This window comes from Muscardinus avellanarius (genome assembly GCF_963383645.1).
Source record: "Muscardinus avellanarius genome assembly, chromosome: 2".
In the NCBI taxonomy this organism is placed as follows: domain Eukaryota; kingdom Metazoa; phylum Chordata; class Mammalia; order Rodentia; family Gliridae; genus Muscardinus; species Muscardinus avellanarius.
Window position 1 is genome coordinate 7,888,312 of NC_137787.1, and position 23,617 is coordinate 7,911,928.

Below are 23,617 nucleotides of genomic sequence, written 5' to 3' on the forward strand. Positions count from 1 at the left end.
CTGGCATTCTTGAAAGGAGACCCTTCAAAGGACTTGCAAATACCCTATGCAAATCCTGAGAGCTGCTTCCCAGAATTCCCAAAGTCACCCTAACCAAAAGAGGACTCGCAAACGGTTGGGCAATGGCCCTAGGCGATCAGAAAATGGGGCTTTTCCCTCTCAGGGCCCCCTCCCCTTTGGGGGAGCTGTTCTCTCTCTCTCACAGGTCGTGTTGGCCCTGAGAGAAGGCAGAGTGTAACTGAGGGCACGTGGCTCGGGCTGCTCTCAGGTAGTGACCTGAAGGCCTCTGCTGGACATCAAGGCTGGCCAGGCCCCTAGGGGTGACCTGCACCTCCTTTCTGGCCGATCGCGTGGACTCTGGGAGAAAGTAGTTTGCAACTGATGGCACTTGGCTCGGGCAACACTTGGGTAGTGACCTAAAGGCAACTACTGGACATCAGAGCCCTGACAGCCTGAGTGGTGTTCTGCCTCTTTTCCTATTCTCTTCTGGAAGATCGCGTGGACTCTGGAAGAAAGCAGCCTGCACCTGAAGGCAATTCGGCTTGGGCTACTCTCAAGTATTGTCCTGAAGACAGCTGCTGGACCCCAGAGTCCCAGCCCCTTTGGGGGTGTTCAGCCACCCTTGCCCCCTTCCCTGCTGCTTCCAATAAACCTTTTACTCCCCTTCCTGAGGTCTGTGGGTGTCATTCACCGTAGACAAGAACCCTGTAAGGAAATGCCGAGTTTCTTCTCAAGAAGCTCCGTTTCATCTATGATGAAACTCCAGGTTTCTTCTCAGGAGTCCCCCGTTTCATCTTGGGGGGCTCAGAAGAAACCCCTGTTTCACTAGGTTGATGAGAGTCTCACTACATTGTCAAGGCTGTCCTTGAACCTGGGATCCTCCTGTCTCAGCCTCCCAAGTACTGGAATTATAGGTGTGCACCACCATGCCTGGCTCCCTAAAACAACTTTGTGTAACAATCTTTTTTTTTTTTTTTTTAAATCACACACCTGCCAAGTGGGCAGGGCATTGTGGGACAGGAGGTGACCTCTGGGGAGGCCTGGTGGGGGTGGGGGAATCCGCTTCCGAGACAGGCACCAGGCTGGGCTGTTTGGGGGCCTCCCCAGAGCTGCCACTTCCCCACGGCGCGGAGCTGGGTCCAAGAGAGGAAGAAGGCGCCGCAAGCTAGCACATGGCACCCCGCCAGAGCCTGGTGGGCTCAAGGGAGACACATGGACTCCCATTTCTCTCTCTCATCCAGGGTGGCCTCAAACTTCTGGGCTCAAGTGATCCTCCTGCTTCAGCCTCCTCAAGTAGCTGGTTCAAAAAACGTGTCCCACCACCGCATCTATGAAGACTCCATTTCTTTTTCTTCCTTTTTTTGCGGTACTGGGGATGGAACCCAGGGTCGTTCTACCTCCGAGCTTCACCCCCAACCCTATTTTTTTATTCTTTATTTTGAAACAGGGTCTGAGTTGCAAAGGGCCTAAGTAGCTGAGGCTGTTCTCGAACTGCGCTCCTCCAGTCTCAGCCTCCTACATGCTGGGATTGCAAGCGTGTGCCACGGCGCCTGGCTAGATCCCCTTTCTTGATGAGGGGTGGGGGAGCTGGGGTATGAGGAACTTACAGCTTTTTTTTTTTTTTTTTTTGGTACTGAGGATCAAACCCAGAGCATTCTACCTCTAAGCTACACTCCCAGCCCTATTTCTTTATTTCTTTTTAAATTCTGAAACAGGGGCTCAATAAGTTGCTGAGGACTTCATTAACTGCTGAGGCTGGTCTTGAACCCTTCAACCTGCGATCCTCCCATCTCAGCCTCTCAAGCACTGGGGTTACAGGTGTGCGCTGCCACACCCGGCTCGCAGGTCTGTAACCCACCACCATCCCTACCGCGGACGGTGAGCGTCGGCTCTGATCTCACCAGCCCCCCTCGCGAGCCTCCCGCTGCGCTCCTAGGGTAATTCAGGTCCTCCTTCAGTGTTTATAAGACAACTCTGAAAAGGCTGTTGCCACGCGTGCCAGGAAGCAAACTGTGAGGAATACGTTTGCCTTCTAGCGCTATTGTTCTCCCTGAAGTCAGGAATTTCCTATTGCTGCACGTGGACTGTTCTGTGTGCTCATTACCAGCCAGTCCTAGACGCTGCCACTCACCCGGCCTTCTCGCCAGCTTTCCCTCAGGTCGCTCTAGCGCTGCTGGGCCGGGCCCCACCTGGACGCCCAGCCCGCCCGCCGGTCAAACACACAGTGCTGAGCCCCCGTCACTTTCTTTTTGTGATACTGGGGCCTCCGAGGTACACCCAGCCCTACTTTTTTATTCTTTATTTTGAAACAGGGCTCACTGAGTTGCAAAGGGCCTCACTAAGTAGCTGAGGCTGCCCTGTCTCAGCCTCCCGAATGCTGGATGACAAGCGTGCGCCCCCACTCCGGCTTCGTCTCTCGCGCTCTCTCCTCGGTCCAGCACATTTCACTGCGAGCCCAGCAGGGGACGCACACTGAGAACTCACCGTCTGACCGTGTTCAGGGACCTGGATGTGGCCGGGACAAAGCACCCACCCAGCACGCACAAGACCCGGGCTCCATCCCCAGCACCGCACACAAAGGTGTTTTGACACTTGAATTTGCTTCTGCAGTCCTTTCCCCCTCATTTTCCCTTATTTTGTGCTCTGGACACTTTTTGGAGGCCCAGTTTTTATTCCATGGTGGCATTCTCATCTCCGAAGATACAAAAACCATCTTTTTTGATTCTTTCTCTGCCCACAAGCTGTGTGTTCTCCGCAGAGCTGGTTTTCCATGTGGAGGTCTCTTCTCCCTGGGAGAGTGGCAGTCCTTGGCTGGTTGTTTCTACTTGTGGGGGGATCACTGGAAGTGCCCCCCCCCCAAGGAAGCTGTGGGCTGAGGTTGCCCGGGGGCGAGTGGCCGGGCCACGCAGGGGGAACCTCTGCTGCCAGGGGATGACGGCCTCTGGGAGGGGCTTACCATCGCCTGCCTGCTGGGCTGTGTCCTGAGGGCTGACTGGCAGGGGACAGTGGCCTCAGAATCTCTTGGACACATGTGTATGAGGAAGGATAGGATAAATAAAAGTAACAGCTAGGAGGGAGACAAACGGGGAAGGAAAGGGACTTGTGGCTTTAAACCTCCGTGATGGCCCTCACCTTTACCCTGCTGGTCTGCTTTCCCCCAGGCTAAATTCATAAGTGCTCCAGTAGGTCTCAGAGGACTACCCATCCAGTGAATTGGGGCATGTATTTTGATAACCTACAGGATGAGTTTAGACGGATCAAATTCTAGGGAAAGACACAATTCAAAGCTCAGTGATATGGGGGCAGTGCTGTCCATTGACTACACGATGTTGACCTGAAGATTCTGAGCCCCGGCCCCCCGGCCCCCCGACCCCCTATCCCGGAGCCACAGTCAGAGGAATACAGCTCCTGCGGCCCAGCCCCGCCTCACCCGCCCTCAGAGAAGATCCCTGCACTCCCCAAGCGCGCCTCTCCCCCTCTGGAGGTGGCCGGCATTCTCTCGAGTGTGTATTTCTTACCTTATGTCTCTGACTGGCTTGAGTGGAAATCCTTCTCCACCATGTAAGCCAAGGACACCGCAGATCTGGAGTCCAGGGATCCACCCTCCACCTGTGCCCTGCACCAGTACCTCGACCAGGCCTGGTGGCCGCAGCCCATGGACCCTGAGTTCTCTGGCTCTGATGGTGACGCTCCGCTCTTTGCTTGTGGGGACAGGGCAGTTCAGGCTCTGGAGGCCTCGGCCCAGCCTCGGGGCCCTGCAGTGCAGGTGGGTTGCCTCCAGCTCCCTCTGTTGTGAGCTAAGTACTTGGGAGCCCAAGACGGGAGGGTCGTGGGCTGGAGGCAGCTTCAGCAACGTAGAGACCGTGTTCAAAATAAAAAGGGCTAGGGATGTGGGTCGGAGGCAGAATGCTCCTGGTCCACCCCCAGCCCAAGCAGCCCTCCCCGATGACAGCTGTACCTTTGTTGCTGGTCTTGGACCCACTCACCCTCTGCTCTCCAACTTCTAAACCGTTTTCCCCAAGGTTCCTTCTCTTTTGAATGGTGTTGGGGATTGAACCCAGGAGCATCCTACCTCCAAGTTATACTCCCAGCTCTATTTAATTTTATTTCTTTGAAACAGGGTCTCTCTATGAGGCAGAAGGGAAGTAGGCAGATAGGGAAGAGGCCTCAGTAAAAGAACTTAATTTCCTGAGGGGCAACGAATACTAATTAACTTCCAAGGCTCCTAAAAAGAGACCAGCTCTTCCAAGGTTCAGAGATAAGAATGACCAAAGCTTCACAAAAACATCTGTTTACTAATAAACAAACCCAGGAGACATCACTGGAGCAAGCCTGACACGTCTACTGAAAGGAGACTCCTCAAAGGACATGCAAATACCCTATGCAGATTTTAAGAACTGCCTCCCAGACTCCAAGTAATAGAAGACATGCAGAGATATATAAACCCCTGGACCAGTCACCAGGATGGTTACCCACTCTGGGAACCCCTCCCCGTTGGGGAGCTTTTCTCTCTCTCTTGCAGGTCGCCTTAGCTTTGAGAGGAGGTGGGGTGCAATTGAAGGCACTTGGCCTGGGATACACTCGGGTAGTGACCTGAGGGCCTCCGCTGGACATCAAGGCCGACCAGGGCCCCTAGGGGTGACCTGCACGTCTTTTCTGGCAGATTGCGTGGACTTTGGGAGAAAGCAGCTTGAAACTGAAGGCACTTGGCCCGGGTTACACTCGGGTAGTGACCTGAAGGCAGCAGCTGGGCACCAGAGCCCCGACAGCCCCTTAGGGGTGTTCAGCCACTTTTCCCTATTCCCTGCTGCTTCCAATAAACCTTTTACTCCCCTTCCTGACATCTGCGGGTGTCATTCTTTGCTCACCGCAGACAAGAATCCGGTAAGGAAATGCCGAGTTTCTTCTCAAGAAACCCCGTTAACGGGCCGGGCGTGGTGGCGCACGCTTGTAATCCCCGTGCTTGGGAGGCGGAGACAGGAGGATCGCGCTGGTTCGAAGTCAGCCGGGCTGGCGTAAGAGACCCTGTCTCAAAACATATATAAAAAAATAGGTCTGGGAGTGTAACCCAGAGGTAGATGGGCTTCCAGGAACCCCAGTACCCCCCCCCAAAAAAAAGAAACCCCGTTAAGGACACCGTGTTTCTTCTTAAGAAACCCCGTTTCATCTAGACTGATGAGTCTAACTCACTACCTGTTGAGGCTGTCCTCAAACCGGCTATCCTCCTGTCTCAGCCTCCCAAGTACTGGTGAAACGGGGGTTTCTTGAGAGAAAACCCCAGCGAGTTCTTGTCTACGGAGAGCGAAGAATGACACCCGCAGACCTCAGGAAGGGGAGTAAAAGGTTTATTGGAAGCAGCAGGGAAGGGGGCAAGGGTGGCTGAACACCCCCAAAGGGGCTGGAACTCTGGGTCCAGCAGCTGCCTTTAGGACAATACTTGAGAGTAGCCCAAGCCGAATTGCCTTCAGGTGCAGGCTGCTTTCTTCCAGAGTCCACGCGATCTGCCAGAAGGGAATAGAGAAAAGTGGCCGAACACCCCATAGGGGCGGTCGGAACTCCGGGGTCCAGTAGCTGCCTTCAGGGTCACTACCCGAGTGTCGCCCGAGCCAAGTGCCCATCAGTTGCAAACTACTTTCTCCCAGAGTCCACGCAATCTGCCAGAAGAGGTGCAGGTCACCCCTAGGGGCATGGTCAGCCTAGATGTCCAGCAGAGGCCTTCAGGTCACTACTCGAGAGTCGCCCGAGCCACGTGCCCTCAGCTGCACTCTGCCTTCTCTCAGGGCCAACATGACCTGCGAGAGAGAGAACAGCTCCCCAAAAGGGGAGGGGGTCCCGAGCGGGAAAGTCCCCCTTTTGCCATCCGACTGGCCAATGCCTGACCGCTTGCAAGTCTGCTTTAGGTTAGGGTGACTTTTGGGATTCCAAGGAGAATTTGCATAGGGCATTTGCAAGTCCTTTGAAGGGTCTCCTTTCAGGAATGCCAGACTTGCTCGGTGGGTTTGGTGATTAGGAAACTCAGGATGGCTTTGTGAAGCTCGGGCCTTCTTATCTCTGAGCCTTTGGAATTTCAGGCATTTGTTTCAGGCATTTGTCGCCCCTCAGGAAACTCAGGAAATTAGGTTTTTTCTACCAAGGCCTTTTCCCTATCTGCCTATTTCTTTTCTATCTCCTCACTGGGATCACAGGTGTGTGCCACCATGTCTGGCTCCCAGTCTCTTTTTTTTTTTTTTTGTGGTACTGGGGATTGAACTCAGGGCCTTCTCATGCCAGGCAAGTACTCTACCTCTATGACCCCCCTGCCTCAGTCTCCAGAGCGGCTGGGCTAACGGGCAGGCACCACTGCATCTGGCTCCTCCCTCCCCTCCCCTCCCTTCTTCCTTCCTTTCTTCCTCCCTCCCTTCCTTCCTTCCTTCCTTCCTTCCTTCCTTCCTTCCTTCCTTCCTTTTCCATATTGGGGATTGAACCAATGGGCATTCTATCTCTGAGTTACAACCCCAGCCCTCTTAATTTTATTTTAGAAACAGGGCCTTGCTAGATTGATGAGAATCTCACTACTTGCTGAGGCTGTCTCGAATCTATGATCCTCCTGTCTCAGCCTCCCCAGTACTGAGATTACAGGTGTGCACCACCGTGCCTGCCCTCACTACTTTAAGCCCTCACTGCCACTTTGCTGACTTGGGGAGGCGGTGAGAACTGGCCAGTGTTGGTCTGCACTCTGTTCAGAAGCCCTGAGCAGTGATCTCCACCAGCAGGTCTGGCACAGGCTGCAGCCCAGAGGGTGCTGGCGCCAGGCTCCCACTGCCTGGAATGCCCACCCCTCTTCTTCTGAGGCCCACGACTAAGGGAGTCCAATCCCCTCCCTGGTGGGAAGGCCTGTCTGAGGACCCCTCCCTCTGGCAGGCCAGGCCTCATCCTACTTTGGGGCTTCCAGGGAACAGATGTGGAACTGGAGGTGCTGAGGCACCAACTCACACCAGAGGGTACGGACTGAGCCTCTTGGAGCTCTGGCCTAGGAACTGGGGGACGCTGAAGGGGACAGGGTGTCCCAGGCCCATGCTTGTCCCAGGTCACATGGGGCCTAAGGCAGAGAGGAGGTGGTGGGGGCAGCCATGGACAGAGCCACAGGCGTAGGGTGATGGGTAACTTGCTGTTGTGCATACTAATTGCGTTTTTAATCAGCTGGAAGGAGGCTCTGGATCAATCTGCCAGGCAACCAGCTCCATGAATCATCTGGAAGGGACAGGAAGGTTCCAGGATGGCGACCCCGGCTCAGGTTGTAGAGCCTCGGTGCACAGGCTTCCCGCAGCACCCCACACATCAGACAGCTCTTCACACTTGATTTTATTCCGTGACACTGATTGGCTGAGACCCCATTCCTGGCGAGAGGGCAGTGGCGGCCTGGCAGAAGTGAGGCTTGGCCTTCCCTGTGGACGGGAGGGCTGGCCAGGCCTCAGCCTTCCTCCCTCAACCCCACCCTCTCCCTTCCAGTTCATTTAAAAACTGAGCTGCAAAAATAAACTGAAAAAATAAAAATAAAAACAAGCCCCTGAGTTGTTAAAAACCAAATTAAAAGTCCCCTTTGGTGTGAAAAGGTCCTACTCCTAAAAGCCAGGGGGAAGGGCAGGCTCAGGCCAGGCTCTGCTGTACTCAGTCCTCTGGCTCCTCGTTGGACTCTTCCTCCTCCAGGCCCAGGGAGCCCTCGGGGCCCGGGGGCTTCAGGACGGCGCTGTACTTGAGGGCTGCAGCCTCGGCCCGCAGGACCACTTCCACCAGGCTGAAGATAGTGATGACCTGCAGTAGAGCCGATATGGGGGACAGAGGTGAGGGCTTGTGGTCACAGGCCTGCCCTACCCTGCCACTGTGCGGCCAGCGGCCACTGAGACCCACCTGCAGCCCTCTAGAGCCACCCGCAGCTCTCTAGAGCCACCCAAGTTCTCAGCCATGCCTAGGGCCACTGTGTGCCACACCCGAAACCCAGAGAATGCTTGAGAGTGCAGGGAGACACAGGGGCCAGCTTGGCCTTCAGAGGAAAAACTTGGAAGTGTACACCTCTGGGATATAATGTCTGCAGGTTCTGCTGGATTTTCAAAGACCCCATAAGTTAAGAACTCTGCTTCAGGGGGGCAGGCGGTAGATATCCCTGCGTGAGGCCCCCAGCCCCACTTGAAGCCTGCAGTGATGGGGGAGGGGCGGGGAGCATGCACGCCTGGGGCAGGAGGTGCTCGCAGAGACTTGGGAGGCAGACGGGTGTTCAGTGGGGTTCTGACCTGCTGCACGGGCTCCTGCTCAAGGTCCTCAGGCTCCCAGATCAGCGTGAGCTCGGGCTTCTTGCCCACCTTCTGGAAGTGGTGGGAACGCAGGGGCAGCGCCTGGGGTGCACAGGCCAGTGGCTCAGGCCTCTGGTGGTCAGGGCCACCTCCTGCCTTCAACCCTGGAAAGCCCCAGCCAACCCGACTGGCTCGAGGAACACCCCACCCTGCCACCCACTGCTGGTCGACCTGAGACAGGGCGCACCCCAGCCCTGCTCGCTTCCGGCCGGCTCCAGAGCCTTGCCAGTCCATCTCTGGCCAGGCAGCGCCAATGGGCGGGCTGTCGTCCAGTGGGGGAGGGGTGGTCTGCGCCCACTGTACTACCTGCGGCACCGGGTCTGCGGCACAGGCCCAGGGCAGGCTGCCTGTGGAGCAGACCTAGCCCTCCACTTCTGCCCTGCTGGGTGAACTTTGGCACAAGCACTGATCGTCTCCAGCTGTAACTGGGCTTCCTGTTCTCGGCTGCTTTGTTACGGCCATGTCTAACTCACACTGCGCGCCGGGGTCCACACTCCCAAGCACTCTGGATGTTAGTGGATGCCCAGGGCCAGCTAGAGCCACGCCCTTGGCTGCCATGAGGACAGGCGCAGGCCTCTGGGGAGGACCTTGGATACATGCGCAGGACGGAGTCCAGGCTGGCCACGAGCTGCCCCCTGGCCCGCCTGTGCCCAGGCCCACGGGTCAGGGGTCTGGGTCCCCTGCTGCTACGAGCCAGTGCAGCCCACAGCTGGGTGACAGGCACGGGGTGCAGCTCCTGCCCCTCCAGGGTGGATGGGAATGACAGGGACCTTGGTGTGTGTCTGTGGCCACCATCGGGAGTCTACGGTGTGTTCCGGGTCAGGGGCACCCAGGCACCCCCGCGGCGGAGAGAGGGCAGGGGCTCTGTTAAGTCCCTGAGGGCCTCTCGGGCAGCGTGGCTGGCCGGTACCAGGCACTCACGTTGCAGTAGATGCGCTTCTGCACCCCGTAGCGCAGCACCAGCACGTCGAAGGCTTGGTTCAGCACGCCCATCACCATGGCTTCCGACTCCAGGGGCCCGCTCTCCTGCGGGGACAGTGCTGTCAGGCTGCTCCCAGAAAGGGCTTGGCGGGCTGGGGCGGAGGGTGGCGGGGGAGGTGGCTCACCTTGACCAGGACAGCGAAGAAGAGGCTGGAGCTGAGCTCCTGCACGCGCTTGGAAGCCATGCGGCGGTCGTTGCAGTGGTCAGCCTGCTTCTGCAGGGCGTCAGGCTCCGTGTCCGGCCGCTCCCTGTAGCCTGGGAAGTGGGTGGGGGCCGAGTGCGTGGGCTGTGTAGGGGGACAGGCTGGGGAGGCACTGCAGCGCCCGCCCACTCGTGGCTTCCTGGCCAGGCTCCCCTGCGCTCTGCTGCCTGTCCCTCAGTCCCGCTCTCCTGCCCCAGCCCGAGCTGCACTTTACCCAGCGCGGAGGCCAGGAGCCGGTGCACCATGACATCAGCGAAGCGGCGGATGGGAGAGGTGAAGTGCGTGTAGAGAGGAACGTTGAGGGCATAGTGCCGGAACTGCGCCTGGTCCTGCAGCATCCCGGAGCAGAAGTACAGCGCCATCTGAGAAAAGCAGAGGTGCCAGTGTCCGCGGGAGTCTGGCCTGGGCCACCTTGGGCAGGAGGCAGCCGAGCTCCACATAAGGGGCCCACGGGGCTGCCACGAGGTGGAGCCCAGCTAGGGTGCCCAGGTCCCTCCGTGCTCAGGATGCACATGGGTCTGCCCCAGGCCATCCAGACCCCTTGGGGGACAGCACCGAAGACAGCCCAGATGGCCCTGCCCGTGCTGGGAACCGTCAGGACACTGGCGGCCTCCTCCCTGGCATCCTGTGGGACTGGCAGCCAGGTAGGAAGTCACCCTCCCAGGTCCTTGCCAGGAGTAATGAGGGCGGTGGCTTCTGGTCTGCCTCTTTCCTGGAAGGTATAGGGCTGCCGCTCTGGCTCAGGACAAAGGAGGAGGGACCAGCGGCCATGCTGGCCGGGGCAGTGGACTTGTGTTCTGAAGTTACAGGCAGAAGCGAGGAGGTCCTGGTCTCCTTTGGAGGGCACAGATGCCACCATCTGGCTGGAGTGGGAGGATGCCTGCAGAGGGCTCCACAGCCTGTGGACAGGCCAGCCTGCCCCCTCTGGCCGGCTGAAGGCCACACTTGCACCCCGGTATTCTTGTGGCTCTCAATGCCAGTGCACCCCAGGGCAGCCAAGGAAGGCAGTTTGCCAGCCGACCCTGCAAGGGAGGGACCACTTGCCCCTCCCTGGGCCAAGACAGATCTTTGGATGGCTGGTGTTTTGACTGGCCCCGCCCCCAACAGCTGACCTGGGTCTGGGACAGTGTTGCGCCTGGAGCGGCGGACAGGTTCCTGTGCCAGGCCCAGTCACAAGCGCGTGCACTCAGTCCCTCGCTTAGCTCCTGGCTACTCGAGTGCACCTGCCCCGCCCGTGCCGGCTCCGGTTACTTGGTTACTCGGTGCACAAGGGCCCTGGAATCCAGGGCACAGCTGGAGGTGACCTGCTGGGCTCCTGTACACTGCTTCCCTTCCAGCCCCTGCTGGGCGCTGGGTTATGTCCGGGACAAGTCGCCGGGGGAGGTGGGCGCAGCCTCCACTCCAAGCCGCGTTCTGACTTTGTTCTCAGGGGCGGCCCAGTTCCCCAGACAAGCTATGGGAGGAGGACAAAGGGCCCGACTCCTTCCTGGCTGTGGAGGTGTCTCTGGGTAGGGTGGGGACCACGGCTGTCCCTGGACGTCCCCGAGTCCTGTTCCAGCAGTCTTTTAGGCACCATTACCCCACTTTCCCACCCACACCGTGACTCCCGGCATGACGCTGTCCCCGCCCCAGCTCCTGGCTGGGGAAGCAAGAGCCAGGATCCTGTCACTCCTCTCTTCTCTCTGGGGAGGCGGCCTTGGGGGTGCGCAGGCAGGCCAGGCTCTAGGCGACTCAGAGGGCTGCTGTCCTCAGCTCTAGGGATGCCCGCTCGTGGGCTGCTGCCGTTTCCTGGCCAGCCTGGCAAAGGGATGGAGGTACAGTCCCTTTACTGTGGGTGCTGCCCAAAGGCTTGGCAGGGCCAGACACTGGGGCTGGGGGCAGGGGAAGGGCAGCCAGGCCTGAATGGGCCCGGATGGCTCCATTCCTAGCTGAGCTATGAGGTGTCAGGAAATAAATCAGCTGTGGCTGGCTGAGGCCATCTGACTCTCAAGAACAGATTGATTCTGCCCAGCGACCGAGCTCTGAAAAATGGCCTGTCACTGTCTGGAGCAGGCACAGGGCCCAGAGCCGGCCTGGCCACATCCGTGGCACCTGCTGACCTGAGAGACCACGGGGACAGCCTCGTGCCCAGGACGCACAGGCTCCACAAGGATGGAAACACAGCCTGGAGCTGCGACAGGTGCCAGGAGCAAGCCCCCTCCCCCACAGTGCGGGACCGCGCTCCTCCTGCACTCCTCCTGGCTGGGCGCGAAGGCTGGACCTTTTCTCTCATTTGGGTCCCCAGCCGGTCCCAGCCAGAGCAGCCCCTGAGCTGCAGGCATGCCGCCCTGTGCGCAAACACAGGCTCGTGGGGCCCAGGGCCCACCTGCCCCAGGTGCTGCCCGGACATCATCCCCTTCTCCGCGGAATGCTCCCCAGCCCCTCCCCCCCCCCGCCCCCGGTGCGGGGCAGAAGCAGAGGGCTGTGAGTGCCTGTGGATGTTCCAGGCAGGGCCCTGGGTGCTCCTGGAGGGGGCCGGCAGACAGCCCCTCCTTACCTGCATGGGCCGGGAGTACATGTTGGTGAGCACCTCCTTCCGGGCCAGTGAGTACTTGTCATCGCCAAATACCCTAGTCAGACTTTTCTAGAAACAAACCCCAGAAACACGTGTGAGATTTGCTCGGCCTTGGGAAGAAGTTCTAGGCCCCTGTCACCTGCTCATCTGACCTTGGCTCTGGGTAGGAGCATGGGCACAGGAGGGGTGGCCCATCACTGGGCCACACTGGGGCAAGGTCAGCCCTTCTACATCTGGCTGGCTGGCCTGGACAGACTGGTGCCCAGCTGTCTGACCTGAGGCACCTTCTCTGCCTCTGCCAGGCTCAGAGTTGGTGAGAGGTCTTTCTCCTGTGGGATCGGAGCCAGAACGCTGGCTTCCTCAGCCCCATGATGCTTAGCTCCAGGCCCTTCCCACAAGGGCCATCCCTGGCTTCAGGTATTCCCTGCCCCATACCAAAGCCTCGCAACCCAGGAAGGCCCAGTCCTGGCCCATGACCCCTCCCCCCACACCTCACCCTCCCTCCGGTGGCCTCCCCTGCTCCAGTCCTGGTGGGGGGCCTGCCCCTGTCAGAGCTTCTCTCCAGGAGCTCCTCCACACCGCAGGGAAGGCGTGGCTGACAGGGAGGCAGAGGCCTCTGTCCTGACCTAGGGCTTCCCTGCCTCCCGGCCTGCTGCACTCACGTTGAGGGCCCCTGCAGAGCTGGCATCCACGGACAGCCCCATCTGTGTGCAGAACTCCACCAGGTCACTGAGCATCTTCGCCTGGGGTGGAGGGTGCCGGCGCAGCAGGGCCTGCTCGGGGAAGGCGCGGTACACCTTGTGGGCCACCGCCATGTTGGCCAAGAGCATGAACTCCTCCACGAGCCTGCAGAGGAGGGTGGGTGATGGAGGGACCTCTGCCTGGCTGGCTCTCTTGCACTCACCGGGGTCTCAGTGTAAAGACTACCTCCCGCTACCCAGCCTAATCCCTGCCTCCCGGGTCCTTCGTCCCTTCTGCACAGGATGTCTATGCGGCTCTTTCTTCTGGCTTGTGAGGTGTGTCTTGTCTCCTCCTGGATGGAGCTCCCAGAGAATAGTGACATGTCTGTCTAGTTCCCCGCGAGGACCTAGGGCGCAGCCCTCCTGGACCCTGACCCAGCAGTGAGATCTCCAGCACACAGGGCTGCGAGGAGGCCTTCCTTGGAGGAGCGTCTGCTCGGGTTTTGCTTCACAAGTGTAATCAGAAGCACCGGTAAGACGAGTGGCCACAGCTCTACACAAAGACCACAGTGCCCCAAGGACCTAGGGCAGAGGCACCTGGAGGAGGCGGGAGCTGGAGTCCCGAGCCCTGCGGCAGAGCCCGCACCTGTCCAGGCAGGAGGCCATACTCTGCTCTCCCCATCCTGGGGCTCCCTCAGGGGGACGGGCGGATCCCACACGTGCACAAGATCTAAGAGAGGGGCTCCTCCAGGCTCACAGCAAGCCCAGGCTTCCACCACGGAGCAGGAGGGCAGAGCCGAGGCCTGGGCTGCACTCCCCTCCCGGGGGTGGCCCAGTGCGGCAGGGTCAGCCTTGGCATCTGGCTATACTCTTGGAGTGAAAGCAGGCGTGGTCAGGGAGAGCGCCCCAGTGTGCTGGCCCCTCACCTAGGCGGGCTGCTGTACGGAGCGTGGTCACACTCCACCAGCTGTCTCCGAGGAGCCCTCTATTCAGAGAAGGGCTGGGAAAGTGCCCCAGCAGTGCAGGCCCCCTCGGGGCCCGGGAGTCTCTGCCAGCACCATGCCTGCCCCTCCATCCTGGGCGAGGTAACCCTCCACGTGCAGGAAACCCGGAACATGAAGTGATGGCTCAGCCACAGCCCTTCAGGAGCCACCCTGGCCTCAGCCCTAACCTGTCCCGCGCCATCACTGCTGGCTGAAAGTGCCCACACACCTCACTGGCCATCACATTTCCTGAGCCACGCTGCTTTGAGCCCCAATTACACAGCGCGTGGTGTGGGACCTGCACGCACAAGCCCACACCAAGGTCTGGTGACAGGGCTGGCATGAGGGGGGCAGGCCTGGCCAGGAGCACCAACCGCCCTGGCCGTGCTTTGTCTCCCTTCTGCCACTTGGATGGCGGCGTGCCCAGCTCCCTCCCTGCTCCTCCTCCCTTCCCAAGCCTTCAAGAGGCCGGGCAGAATCCTGCTGTGCCTCCGTGGGTGCTCTGACCTGTCACAGGCTCTCTGCATGGCTGCTGTTCCCAGGCCTTCTGAGCCCTGGAGGAGCCCAGCTCCTGCTGGGCAGCGCTGTCAGATCTCGCTGCTCAGACGCCTCCTGTGCTCACGTGTGTGCCCGCTCATCCACCCAACAGACATTGCTATGGTGGGCCAGCCACAGTTCTAGACCTTTCTCGGATGCAGTCCCAGAATTCTGTGGGTGGGGGCCCGCGTGTGCTCCTTGGGTGAAGAGGGGACACCTGTAACTGCAGGGCTGGCCGCAGGCTGCATTTCATGGGACAGGCCAGCAGGTGGCAGCATGGGCACACAGCAGGGCTGCGCAGGCAGGAACCAGGAGTGGGGAGGGCTCTCCATGCCCTGCCCCTCAGGTCAAGGAGCCTGTCGGGCCAGTGCCTGTGGGAGCTCTCCTGCCTCACAGTCATGGTCTCAGGTAAGGACAGACAGGAGGAGGGGGAAGGGGCTGGGAGCTGCAGGCAGTGACAGCGGACCCTGGTGAGCTGCTTCTCCAGTGACTCCACTACTTTCCTCCTGGACCCCAGCTCTGTCCCGCAGGTGACCTGGGGCCTGGATGAAAATGAGTACCTGCTGGTTACCGCCGGCAACGGCATGCTGATGCTCTGAGGCTGTCCTGGCCTCCAGCTCCTGGCCTTCCCTCTCGGCCTCCCCGGCTCTGTGGGGAGGGCACTGGGAGAGCAGCCTTGCACTCTCTGCAAGGTGATTCAGCTATACCAAACACTAAGGCCCGACACCACACCGCGAGGCAGGCAGGTGGCACACAGCAAGTCCCAACTCCCGCGGTGCTGACAAGGCTTTTTAGCGTTCTAGGGAGACTGCAGGGACTGTCTCCCCACAGCCTGTCCTTAAAGTCTTCCTCATGCCTGCAGGTAGGAGCAAGAGGAGCAGAAAGGGCAGGCGCGTGTGTGCGCATGGGCGGGCTGCACAAGGCCTGGCAGGCGCTTGGCTCTCAGACCTGCGGATGGAACGTGGTGCCCAGGGGCAGGAAACAGGCAAGACACAGCCGCCAGCAGCCGCATCCCCACGGAGTTCAAGGTTCCCTGAGCATATGGGGCCAGGCACCCTGGGATGAAGAGCTGTGCGGGGCACTGCCAGCAGTGGGTGGGGGTCCCTGCTCTGGTGGGGCCAGCCCTTGCTGGGCTTAACTCCACACCTGGTCAGTTCCCTCGGCTGCCAGCAGGGGGCCACACCACTCCCTCCCGAAGGCCTGGGACGTGGCAGAAGAGCGCCGGAGCTTCTGGGCAAGAAAGAACCTCACAGTTTACAAACTACAGCCTGCTCCCAGGTCCAGGGGCTCATTGGCATTGCTTCTTTCTTAGCCAACATGACTCTGAGGCCGAGAGGGGAACCAGGCTCTGAGGGAGCATAAGGTGGCTGGGGCGCCGGCGGCCAGAGCCCTCCCGATTTGCTTCCTTTCCTGAGGGCCAGTGCTGTGTGCACACGCCAGAAGCCAAACCTCAGCCCCTGTCCAGCTGTCCCAGGCCGTGAGGATGCCCTGGGCATGGGAACCCGAAGAAGGCCGCTGAAGGGGCAGCCCTGTGCACCTCCTGCCCACAGCTCGCTCCTGGTCCCGGCACCTGCCCCCCGGCACAAGCCACCTCCTCCCCTGCGACAGCATTGTGCAGGCGTGAGCTCACCCGGCCCTGCTGGGGAGGGAAGCTGGACTCAGCAACTGCCTGACAACTGCTCTAATAGGGGCTCAGGAATGGCTGCCAGCCAGGACCACCTTCCAGAACAGCCAGCCAAGCCCTCAGAGACGGGGCTCCGTCCCAGCCCTGGCATCTGCCGAGCATCTGGAGCCCTGCGCCACTGGGGCCCACGACTCTGGAGGTCTGGGGCGGGGCGGGCTGCGACAGGCACTGCTGGCCAGGATGCCGAGCGCCTCAGGCCACACTCCTGCACCCCTACCTGAGCCCCGGGCCTGCAGAGCCGGCGGGGAGGGGGCAGGTGTGAGGCGCCTCAGCCTCCACCAACCAACGTGCAAATACACACCAGAATACATTCTCCACGTGGCAAAGGCAAGTGTCCTCTAGGATGGCGTCCCCTACAGCGTACTGATGCTACTTAGAAAAAGTGCTTGTGTGAATGTGTAGGAAACGCCGAGGGCTTCTTTCGTCCCCTATTTTAGGTCACTCCTTTGCCTCTCAGTAAACAGTGTGTGTGCATCATGGCCTTACTCAGAGCTGCTGGACGCGGCACTGCTGCCTGCTGCGGACGCCACAGGTCACTTCGTAAGGATGATGCTTAGCAAGGCCGCTCTCAGCCTCGCAGGGCAGAGAGTGGCTGGATGAGAGCCGGGCAAAAACATCTGCCCCGTGGGGGAAGGTGGCCTCCTCACCAAGCAGGGACACGATGCCTGGGCGCTGGGCCGCAAGGAATTATGGCATGATTATCACACATACCGTGATGCTGGCCACTGGCTGGGTGATTTCTAGACGCTTCTCTCGTCCTCCTACCACAATGCCAGCACCTGTCCATCTCTTACCAACTTGCCTTCCTACCCTGAGCCACGCTCGGCGTCTCCTTCCCTCCTTTTCTCTCTCTTTTTCTGGCGGTACTGAGGATTAAACTCAGGACTATTCTATCTTGGAGCTACAGCCCCCACCCCCTCCTTGAAACAGGGTCTCAATAGGCTGATGAGAATCTCTCTACATTGCTGAGGCTATCCTTGAACCTGTGATCCTCCTGTCTCAGCCTCCCGAATACTGAGATCATAGGTGTGCGCCACCATGCCTGGCCCGTTTTGTCCTGTAGTCTGGAACCCTGGGCCACTTTTCTCCCGTTTCTTTTCCTTGCATTTCTCCCACTGGGAGGGCGCTGGGGTCCCAAGCTCTGCTGGATGGACGTCCTCCTCATCCATCATGGATGGCCTCTTGATCACAGGCTGTACCTCCTCCCTCCCAGCACTCTGCCCAGTGCAGATGTTCAGCTCCTCTGCACAGTGAAGGGCTCCCTTGCCCGGGGCAGCCCAGGCTCGAGTTCAGGGCTTGGGAGGCTGGTGCCCCGTCCCCAGTGCCCTTTCAGCTGGCCACACCACTCTCTACACACCTGGGGCTCCTAACACCTGCTGCCGGGTGTGCTGGTAAGGAAAAGCCCTGCCTGACCGGCTCTGCTGCCAGGCCGTCCCGTTCACCCCTCCCCACGCCCGGGGCCTACAGCACGCCACTCTCCTGTCAAGATGGTGGCGGAGTTAGTGAGAAGAGCCGGAGCTGGCGGGCCGCATCATCAGAGCCAGCCTCCATTGTTTCTCTGCTCGCTCTCTTATAGACCCTGGACGCCACCTGCTGCCCTCCACACACACCCTCCTGTGACCCTGGGGCATGATCTCTTCCTGGGGGTGCGGAGCTTGACACGCCAGCGGGGAAGTGACTGGCTGCAGGTGGCGACGCTCCCTACGCAGCGGCCTGTGCACCCTGGCGCTGCCTCGGCTGTATTGCCGGCAGTGACGCCAGGACGCCGTGGCTCTTCCTGGGAGCTCCCGCCAGGGAAGTGCGCCCACAGCACAAGAGCAATTTCGAGCGACAAGGACGAAGGATGTGTTTGCATAAAAGGCGCTGTGGGCGGCAGGGGAACTTAAAGCACTAGGTGAGCTTGGAGGTAAGGGATGGAAGGCTTTGCCCAGGCCCGGGCATCCGGGAGCGGAGAGGCTGCTGAGTGAACGAGGAGGGACATTTCCAGGGATGCCGTGAGAGCTGGAGGCACAGACCAGAGAGCAGAGAGGCGCAGTGAGGTGAGAGCCGCGGAGCCCGACTTGTAGGCAGCAGCCAGAGGCACAGACGGCAGGGAGACGCGAAGTTTGCCTGTGCGGGGAGGCCGGGGGAAGCGGAGGCAGTCGCCACGAGCACAGGGCGCGGGCGGCAGGCTGTCCTCAGTGGCAGCGCGGCAGAGGCAGAGGAGGGGCAGGGAGAGGGCCACTGGTGTAGAAGCGAGCCGCCATGGTGCTGCGGCTGGGGAGGCTGGTTCAGAACACCCAGCACTCAATACAACAGGGGCGGAGGTGTGAGAGCCCGCAGGGGGCGGCCAGCAAGGCAGAGAGGAGGAGGGGTCTCCAGGGAGGGGCCGGTGGGTTGGTGACACGGAAGGCCTGGCCAGCACCCACAATCTGTCTGTCCCTGCAGGAAGGGCTGGCCTGTGTCAGCTAATGCTTCCTGATGGTACCTGGAGTCCTAGGGCACCATCTTGAAGTGGCCAGCAGAGGAAGGGCCTTTCCCAGGGCCGTAGCCAGTCAGGGGCAGAGAGCCAGATCCTGCAAGCCCTCGCCCCTGTCCAGCACTTTCCTGGGGCTCAAGGAGACCCGTGGTGACCATAGCATTGGAATGGAGGAGAGGGGTAAGCCCAGAGCACTGGCATGAGGTGCCATTCCTGGAACTGTTTCAAGTCCACTGACACAGGACAGGGAGTGGTCAATTCAGGTCAGCTCTGTCCCCAGAGCGGGCTCCTGTCCCCTCTGCTAGGGCTGGGCACAGCCTACCTCAGCCTTGCCCTTGCCTGTGAGGCTGGGCACTTGGCCTCTCCGCTCTGCCTGGCAGGAGAGACGGGGCCTTGAAGGATGTCCAGTCCCCGGCTAAACCAGGTGAGAAACTTACCCCTTCCACATCCAGCATGCTCAGAGAGTGGCTGCGGGCCACCTGGTTCTGGGGCTAAGTGGCATGGTTGTTGACAAAACCCGATAATGCATCCACTGTCAAAGACCCAAGCCAAGTGCGGCTCTGGAGCAGCCTCTTCTGCCCTCAGCCACCAGGGGCTGGGGACTCTGTGGGTCTCCTGCTAATGGAATTAAGCTGCTCACAGAGATTGTTCAATTAGCTCTTGGTGAAAACTGCTAACTTAGAAATTTGATAAGAATTGCTCCCAGCCAGTTTCAAATTCATTTCTTCTGAAGGCCAAATTTTCCCCACTTGGGCACATCCTCGCTGTGGCTCAGGAGCCCTCGGGCTCCAGAAGGAGCTGCGGGGCCTCTCACTGGGGCTGTGCGCCAGAGCATAGCTCCTTCTCCACGCCTGGGTGCCTATGGGGGCGGAGGCGGCAGCCCCCTCGCAGGGGACCCACCGCTCTCCCAGCAGCCCCAAATTGAGTGCACTGTGGTGGAAAACTGCAAAGGGGTGGGCGTGTGGGATGTCAGTGGTCCGATCAGCACTGCACTGAGGGCTGCTGGGGAAGGTGACTTTAAGGATCTTTGCTGCAGCTCCCTCGAGGCCTGGCCGCCGGATGGAGTTGGTGGCCTGGGAACTGGACCATGGAGGCCCAGGGAGGGAGCTGCAGGCTGAGCGCTGGGGCGAGGTGGGCACCTTGGGAGGAGAGGCTGCAGGCACACTGGGCCACACAACCTGCTGCAAGGCTGTGGGGTGGACCACGTCACGGCTCGGGCCTCTCGCTGACCCCTCTCCTGCTGGGCTTGCTGCAACCTGCAGAACTTTTTGGACATTCCCATGAAACCACAGGGAAATGAATGGGGCCTAGTTCACAGGCATGGAAAACCCCAGAGGAGCAGGCCTCTGCAGCCAGACATAACAGGCCCTGCGGGTGAGGCTGGAGCCAGGTTTCCTATTCTGTGAGGCTTAATCCACTCCAGGGCCTTTCTATAGGTTCGCGGGGTGGGGCCCTGCCACAGTGAGGCACGTTTCAGCCGCTTGTTTTTCTAGCTCAGAAGGAAGTCTCCAGAGGCTGGGCATCCGAGTACTGGCCCTTGGGCCCTGCCAAAGGGAGGCCCAGCGGCTGCGGTAGGGAGGGGGAGGGGCTCGCTCCAGCGGGTCGACAGAGCAGAAAGCCCTTCGTCAGCATAAAGCTAGCCACGAAGCCTCCCTTTTCCCAAGCTCACAGAGGCAGAGCACGGGGCGGCCGCACGCGGGCAGGGCCCTGGCCCCTAAGCAGAACCAGGTGGCGGCTGGTGCGGTGCGCCCTTGCAGAGCGGGGCACAGGGTCCACTGGCTCCTCTCCAGTGTTGGCACATGTGCCTTTCACAGTTCCAGCTGCTGCCCAACTGGATCTAGGGCCGATGACCAGGGGAGGGAGGCCACCTCATGGAGATGCCCAGTGTCCCCAACAGCTGTGTCCTTGCTTGGGCTCCAGCCAGGGTCCCTTCCATACCCAGGAGCTGGGCTTGGCTCTGCAGCCTGGACCAAGGACAGAGCTCGGGCCAGCCAGGTCATCTCTGACTTCCAGAGGGGTCGACTTCAATTTTTTTTTCAGTGCTGAGGATGGAACTTGGGGCCTCAGGCATGCTATGCAGGTGCTGTGCCACTGAGCTACGACGATGGCAGCTTGAAAGCTGATTTTAGAACCAGCTTTTGGGCATTAAGGTGTTCATGAAGGGTGTTCTGGAATACAGAGGTTCTCTTTTTCCTCCTCCGGTGATCTCTCTCTCTCTCTCTCTCTCCCACACGCTACAAGTGACAGGTAGTTAAGAGAGGATGAGAGGGCGGCTGCGCCAATCTCAGGAGTGTTCCTGGAAGCCGGGCTGCTCTGCTCACCTCTGCAAAGTTCTCCTGCCCCATGGCTGCTGAGGAGCAGGCCCTGCAGGCGCCCCCCCCAGCCATGGAGGCCGCAGAGAGACTAGAGGAGAACGAAGCTGGGGTCTGTGCGCTTCCTGGTTCGCTCCTCACAATCCCTCACACAGGAGGGGAGTGTGGGTCCTAAAGTGTGCAGAGGAAAGGCGAGTCTCTGAGAGGCCAAGTTCCAACAGAGGGTGGCTCCATGCTATTCATGGGCCAGAGAGGGGTCTTCAGAAGAGCGTGGAGCCTCTGCAGAGCCGCTGCTGGGGGGCAGTGAGCTGCCCGCAGGCTGCCCCGTCAGGACCTGGCCTGCCTCCCGCCAAGCGAGGCTTGCTGCCCCTGCGAGTGAGCCACTGCCCCACTTCCTGTCTGCTGCCCCAGGCTGAGGGGAGGCCTCAGACAGGGAGAGGAGCAGAGGGGTACACAGGGCTGTTTGGGCTGTCAGGGCACCCCGGGAACTGGCCATGGCACTGCTCACAGTGCTAGGTCCCGAGAGGGCACGGAGAAGGGCGGGACCTTCTTTCTTTCACACTGTCTCCAACTCCTTCCAGAGAAGCCTGCACCCTAGGGAGCCAGTGCCCCGCCCCAGGGTGGGCACAGCAGCTTCCCTGACTTGTCTGGGGAAACTCAGCCTTTCCTCTTCCTGGGCGTAGGCCCGAGGCAGGGCCCAGGGGCTCCCTGGAGCCACAGGTGAGAAGGTGACCCTGGTGTCTCTCTACATAGGCCCGAGCGCTGCACCAACCTCAGCCCAGCAAGTCTCCCAACAAGGCACGGTCTCTATTGCTCATGTGAGCACAGGGGCTCAGAGAGGTGGCTGGCTCCGGGCTCCCAGGCCACTGACCCTCTCCTGCTCTGTTCTTGCGATCCGAGTCACGTGCCTTTAGCCCCTGCAGATGAGCGGGGCAGGCAGGCTCTCACCAGTCCCTCCTGGCCTCAGCCCGCCCGCTGGTCCCTGGGGTGGCCCAGGCCCGCCTTCCTGCTCAGGCACAAGTGAGTTTTTCAGTGTTTAGCAGTCATCTATCTCTCTCTGCGGCTCCACAGTCCAGGGGTGGGGTATGGTGACTCTAGCCCAGACTCAGCATGGAATCTCCTCTCTCCCCTCTCTTCTGGTACTGGGAATTGAACCCAGGCCACTCTACCTCAAAGGCGCATCCCAGGCCTTTTGGTTATTCATTTATCTGCCATGAGAGCAGGTCTCGCTCAGTTGCCCAGGCCAATGGCACCTCGTGTGCTCCCGCCGGCTCTCTTGGGGCCAGTTCTCCTCTGCAGGCCGTGCAGCTGTGGCGGGGGTGGGGTGGGGTGGGGGGGCAGGCGCCTTGCCTATCTCTGGATTCCAGAGCCCAGTCACACAAGTGGGTGCTGGGGGAATGTTTGGGCAGCCACGAGCCACGTTAGAGACATGGTTTTCTTGGTGCTCCATAGAAAATGCTGAGTGAAAACCAACACCCACGGGGAGGGCAGTGGCAGAAACCCCAGGACAGGGCTGGAGGCCGCAGTTAATGGCTCCTGGAGCTCCCGTCCTCTCATTCCTGAACTTGGCAAACAGAACCTGAGTTCTGCCGGCCTGCGGGGACACACTGAATTTGTCAAATTCTCACTTGCCTTTAGGTGGTTATCACTTAAATCTGAAATCTAACAGAGGGCGACGGGGTGACTGGACTCGCTCGCTGGTGACCTGGTGAGTGAGCACTCTTACCCAAGGACAGCTGCTCTCACTATAAACACGACCCAGCAGATTTTAAAAAAAGCCCCTCTCCTCCTGGCTTGTTTGCACTGAGCTAACACTTGTCTTATCACCCACTGGGATGCGGTCTGTTGAGTCTGGCAGAGCTGTTCATTACTTATGTGACTTTAAAAATATTGACACACAGCTTTATGAACTAGATTCAGAGTGGTTCAGATGGCTGTGCTCCCCCCAGGGCGTCGTGGGCTTCCCCGGTCTTTATCTCTCTGCCCCAGACACACACACAGGCAGCGCCTGGCAGCGCCCACTCTGCCCCTCTGCTGCAGCTGTGGGACGCCCCTCGCTGCCGTCTCCCATGGTACCTGCCCGTGGGCGGGACGGGGCTCCAGGCCCTGCACTGGTGCTGCAGGCCATACAGGTGCTGTACTGGCATTTCCTGGTGGGGGGGGGCAGGTCGCCAGGAGCCTGCGCCCTCTGTCACTGTCACCACCTCGCAGAGGCCTGTCCCAGCCTTCCTCAACTCCGTGCTCAGCACAGCTCCTGGCCCCCGTGGGTGTCCAGTACCTTTGCTGGACAGCCGTGTGCAGCGGCACACGCCTAAAATCCCAGTACTTGGGAGGCTGAGGCAGGAGGATCACAAATTCAAGGCTAGCCTGGGCAAGTTAGAGAAACCCTGTCTCAAAGTAAAAAATAAAAAAGGCTGGGGGTATATAGCTCAGTGGCAGACTGCCTATGTTCAATACCAGTACCACCCCCCCAAAAAAACCCCACAAAAGAACAGTTTTCTGGACAAGCAAAGGGATGAGGTTTGCAGCGGAGCTAAAACACATTGGGTAGCTAGGTGTGGTAGTGCATGCCTATAATCCCAAACCTTGGGAGGCTGGGCTAGGAGGACTCCAGGTTTGAGACCAGCCTCCAAAACTGAGTAAGGCCCTCAGCAACCTAGTGAGACTCTGTTTCAAAACAAAAAATAAAAAAGGCTGGAGTATAACTTAGAAGTAGAACACTCCTAAGTTCAATTCCTAGTACTACCACCACCACCGCAACAAAACACTGGCCCATGAGATACATGGGCAGAATTTCCCGGGGCCATTCCCTGCACTCTGGAGAATTTCCTAGGGGTTGCTTTCTGTGTTTGGAAGTGGAAATTGTATAGAACTCTGCTTATAAGGGCTACTTCAGGG

The 23,617-nt window shown here is 59.7% G+C and overlaps 1 protein-coding gene across 1 annotated transcript in view; it reads right to left on the reverse strand.

Moving 5' to 3' along the window:
- Positions 1 to 7,647: 7,647 nt before the first annotated feature.
- DIS3L2 (DIS3 like 3'-5' exoribonuclease 2) overlaps positions 7,648 to 23,617 on the reverse strand; it is a gene marked incomplete at both ends in the record, with an annotated part of 327,839 nt that continues 311,869 nt past the window's right edge. Inside the window, 7 exons of the mRNA XM_080689222.1 lie at positions 7,648 to 7,791; positions 8,268 to 8,369; positions 9,249 to 9,353; positions 9,434 to 9,564; positions 9,726 to 9,873; positions 12,048 to 12,134; positions 12,728 to 12,911. Coding sequence (XP_080545348.1) covers positions 7,648 to 7,791; positions 8,268 to 8,369; positions 9,249 to 9,353; positions 9,434 to 9,564; positions 9,726 to 9,873; positions 12,048 to 12,134; positions 12,728 to 12,911 — 901 coding nt within the window. The remainder of the gene's footprint in view (positions 7,792 to 8,267; positions 8,370 to 9,248; positions 9,354 to 9,433; positions 9,565 to 9,725; positions 9,874 to 12,047; positions 12,135 to 12,727; positions 12,912 to 23,617) is intronic.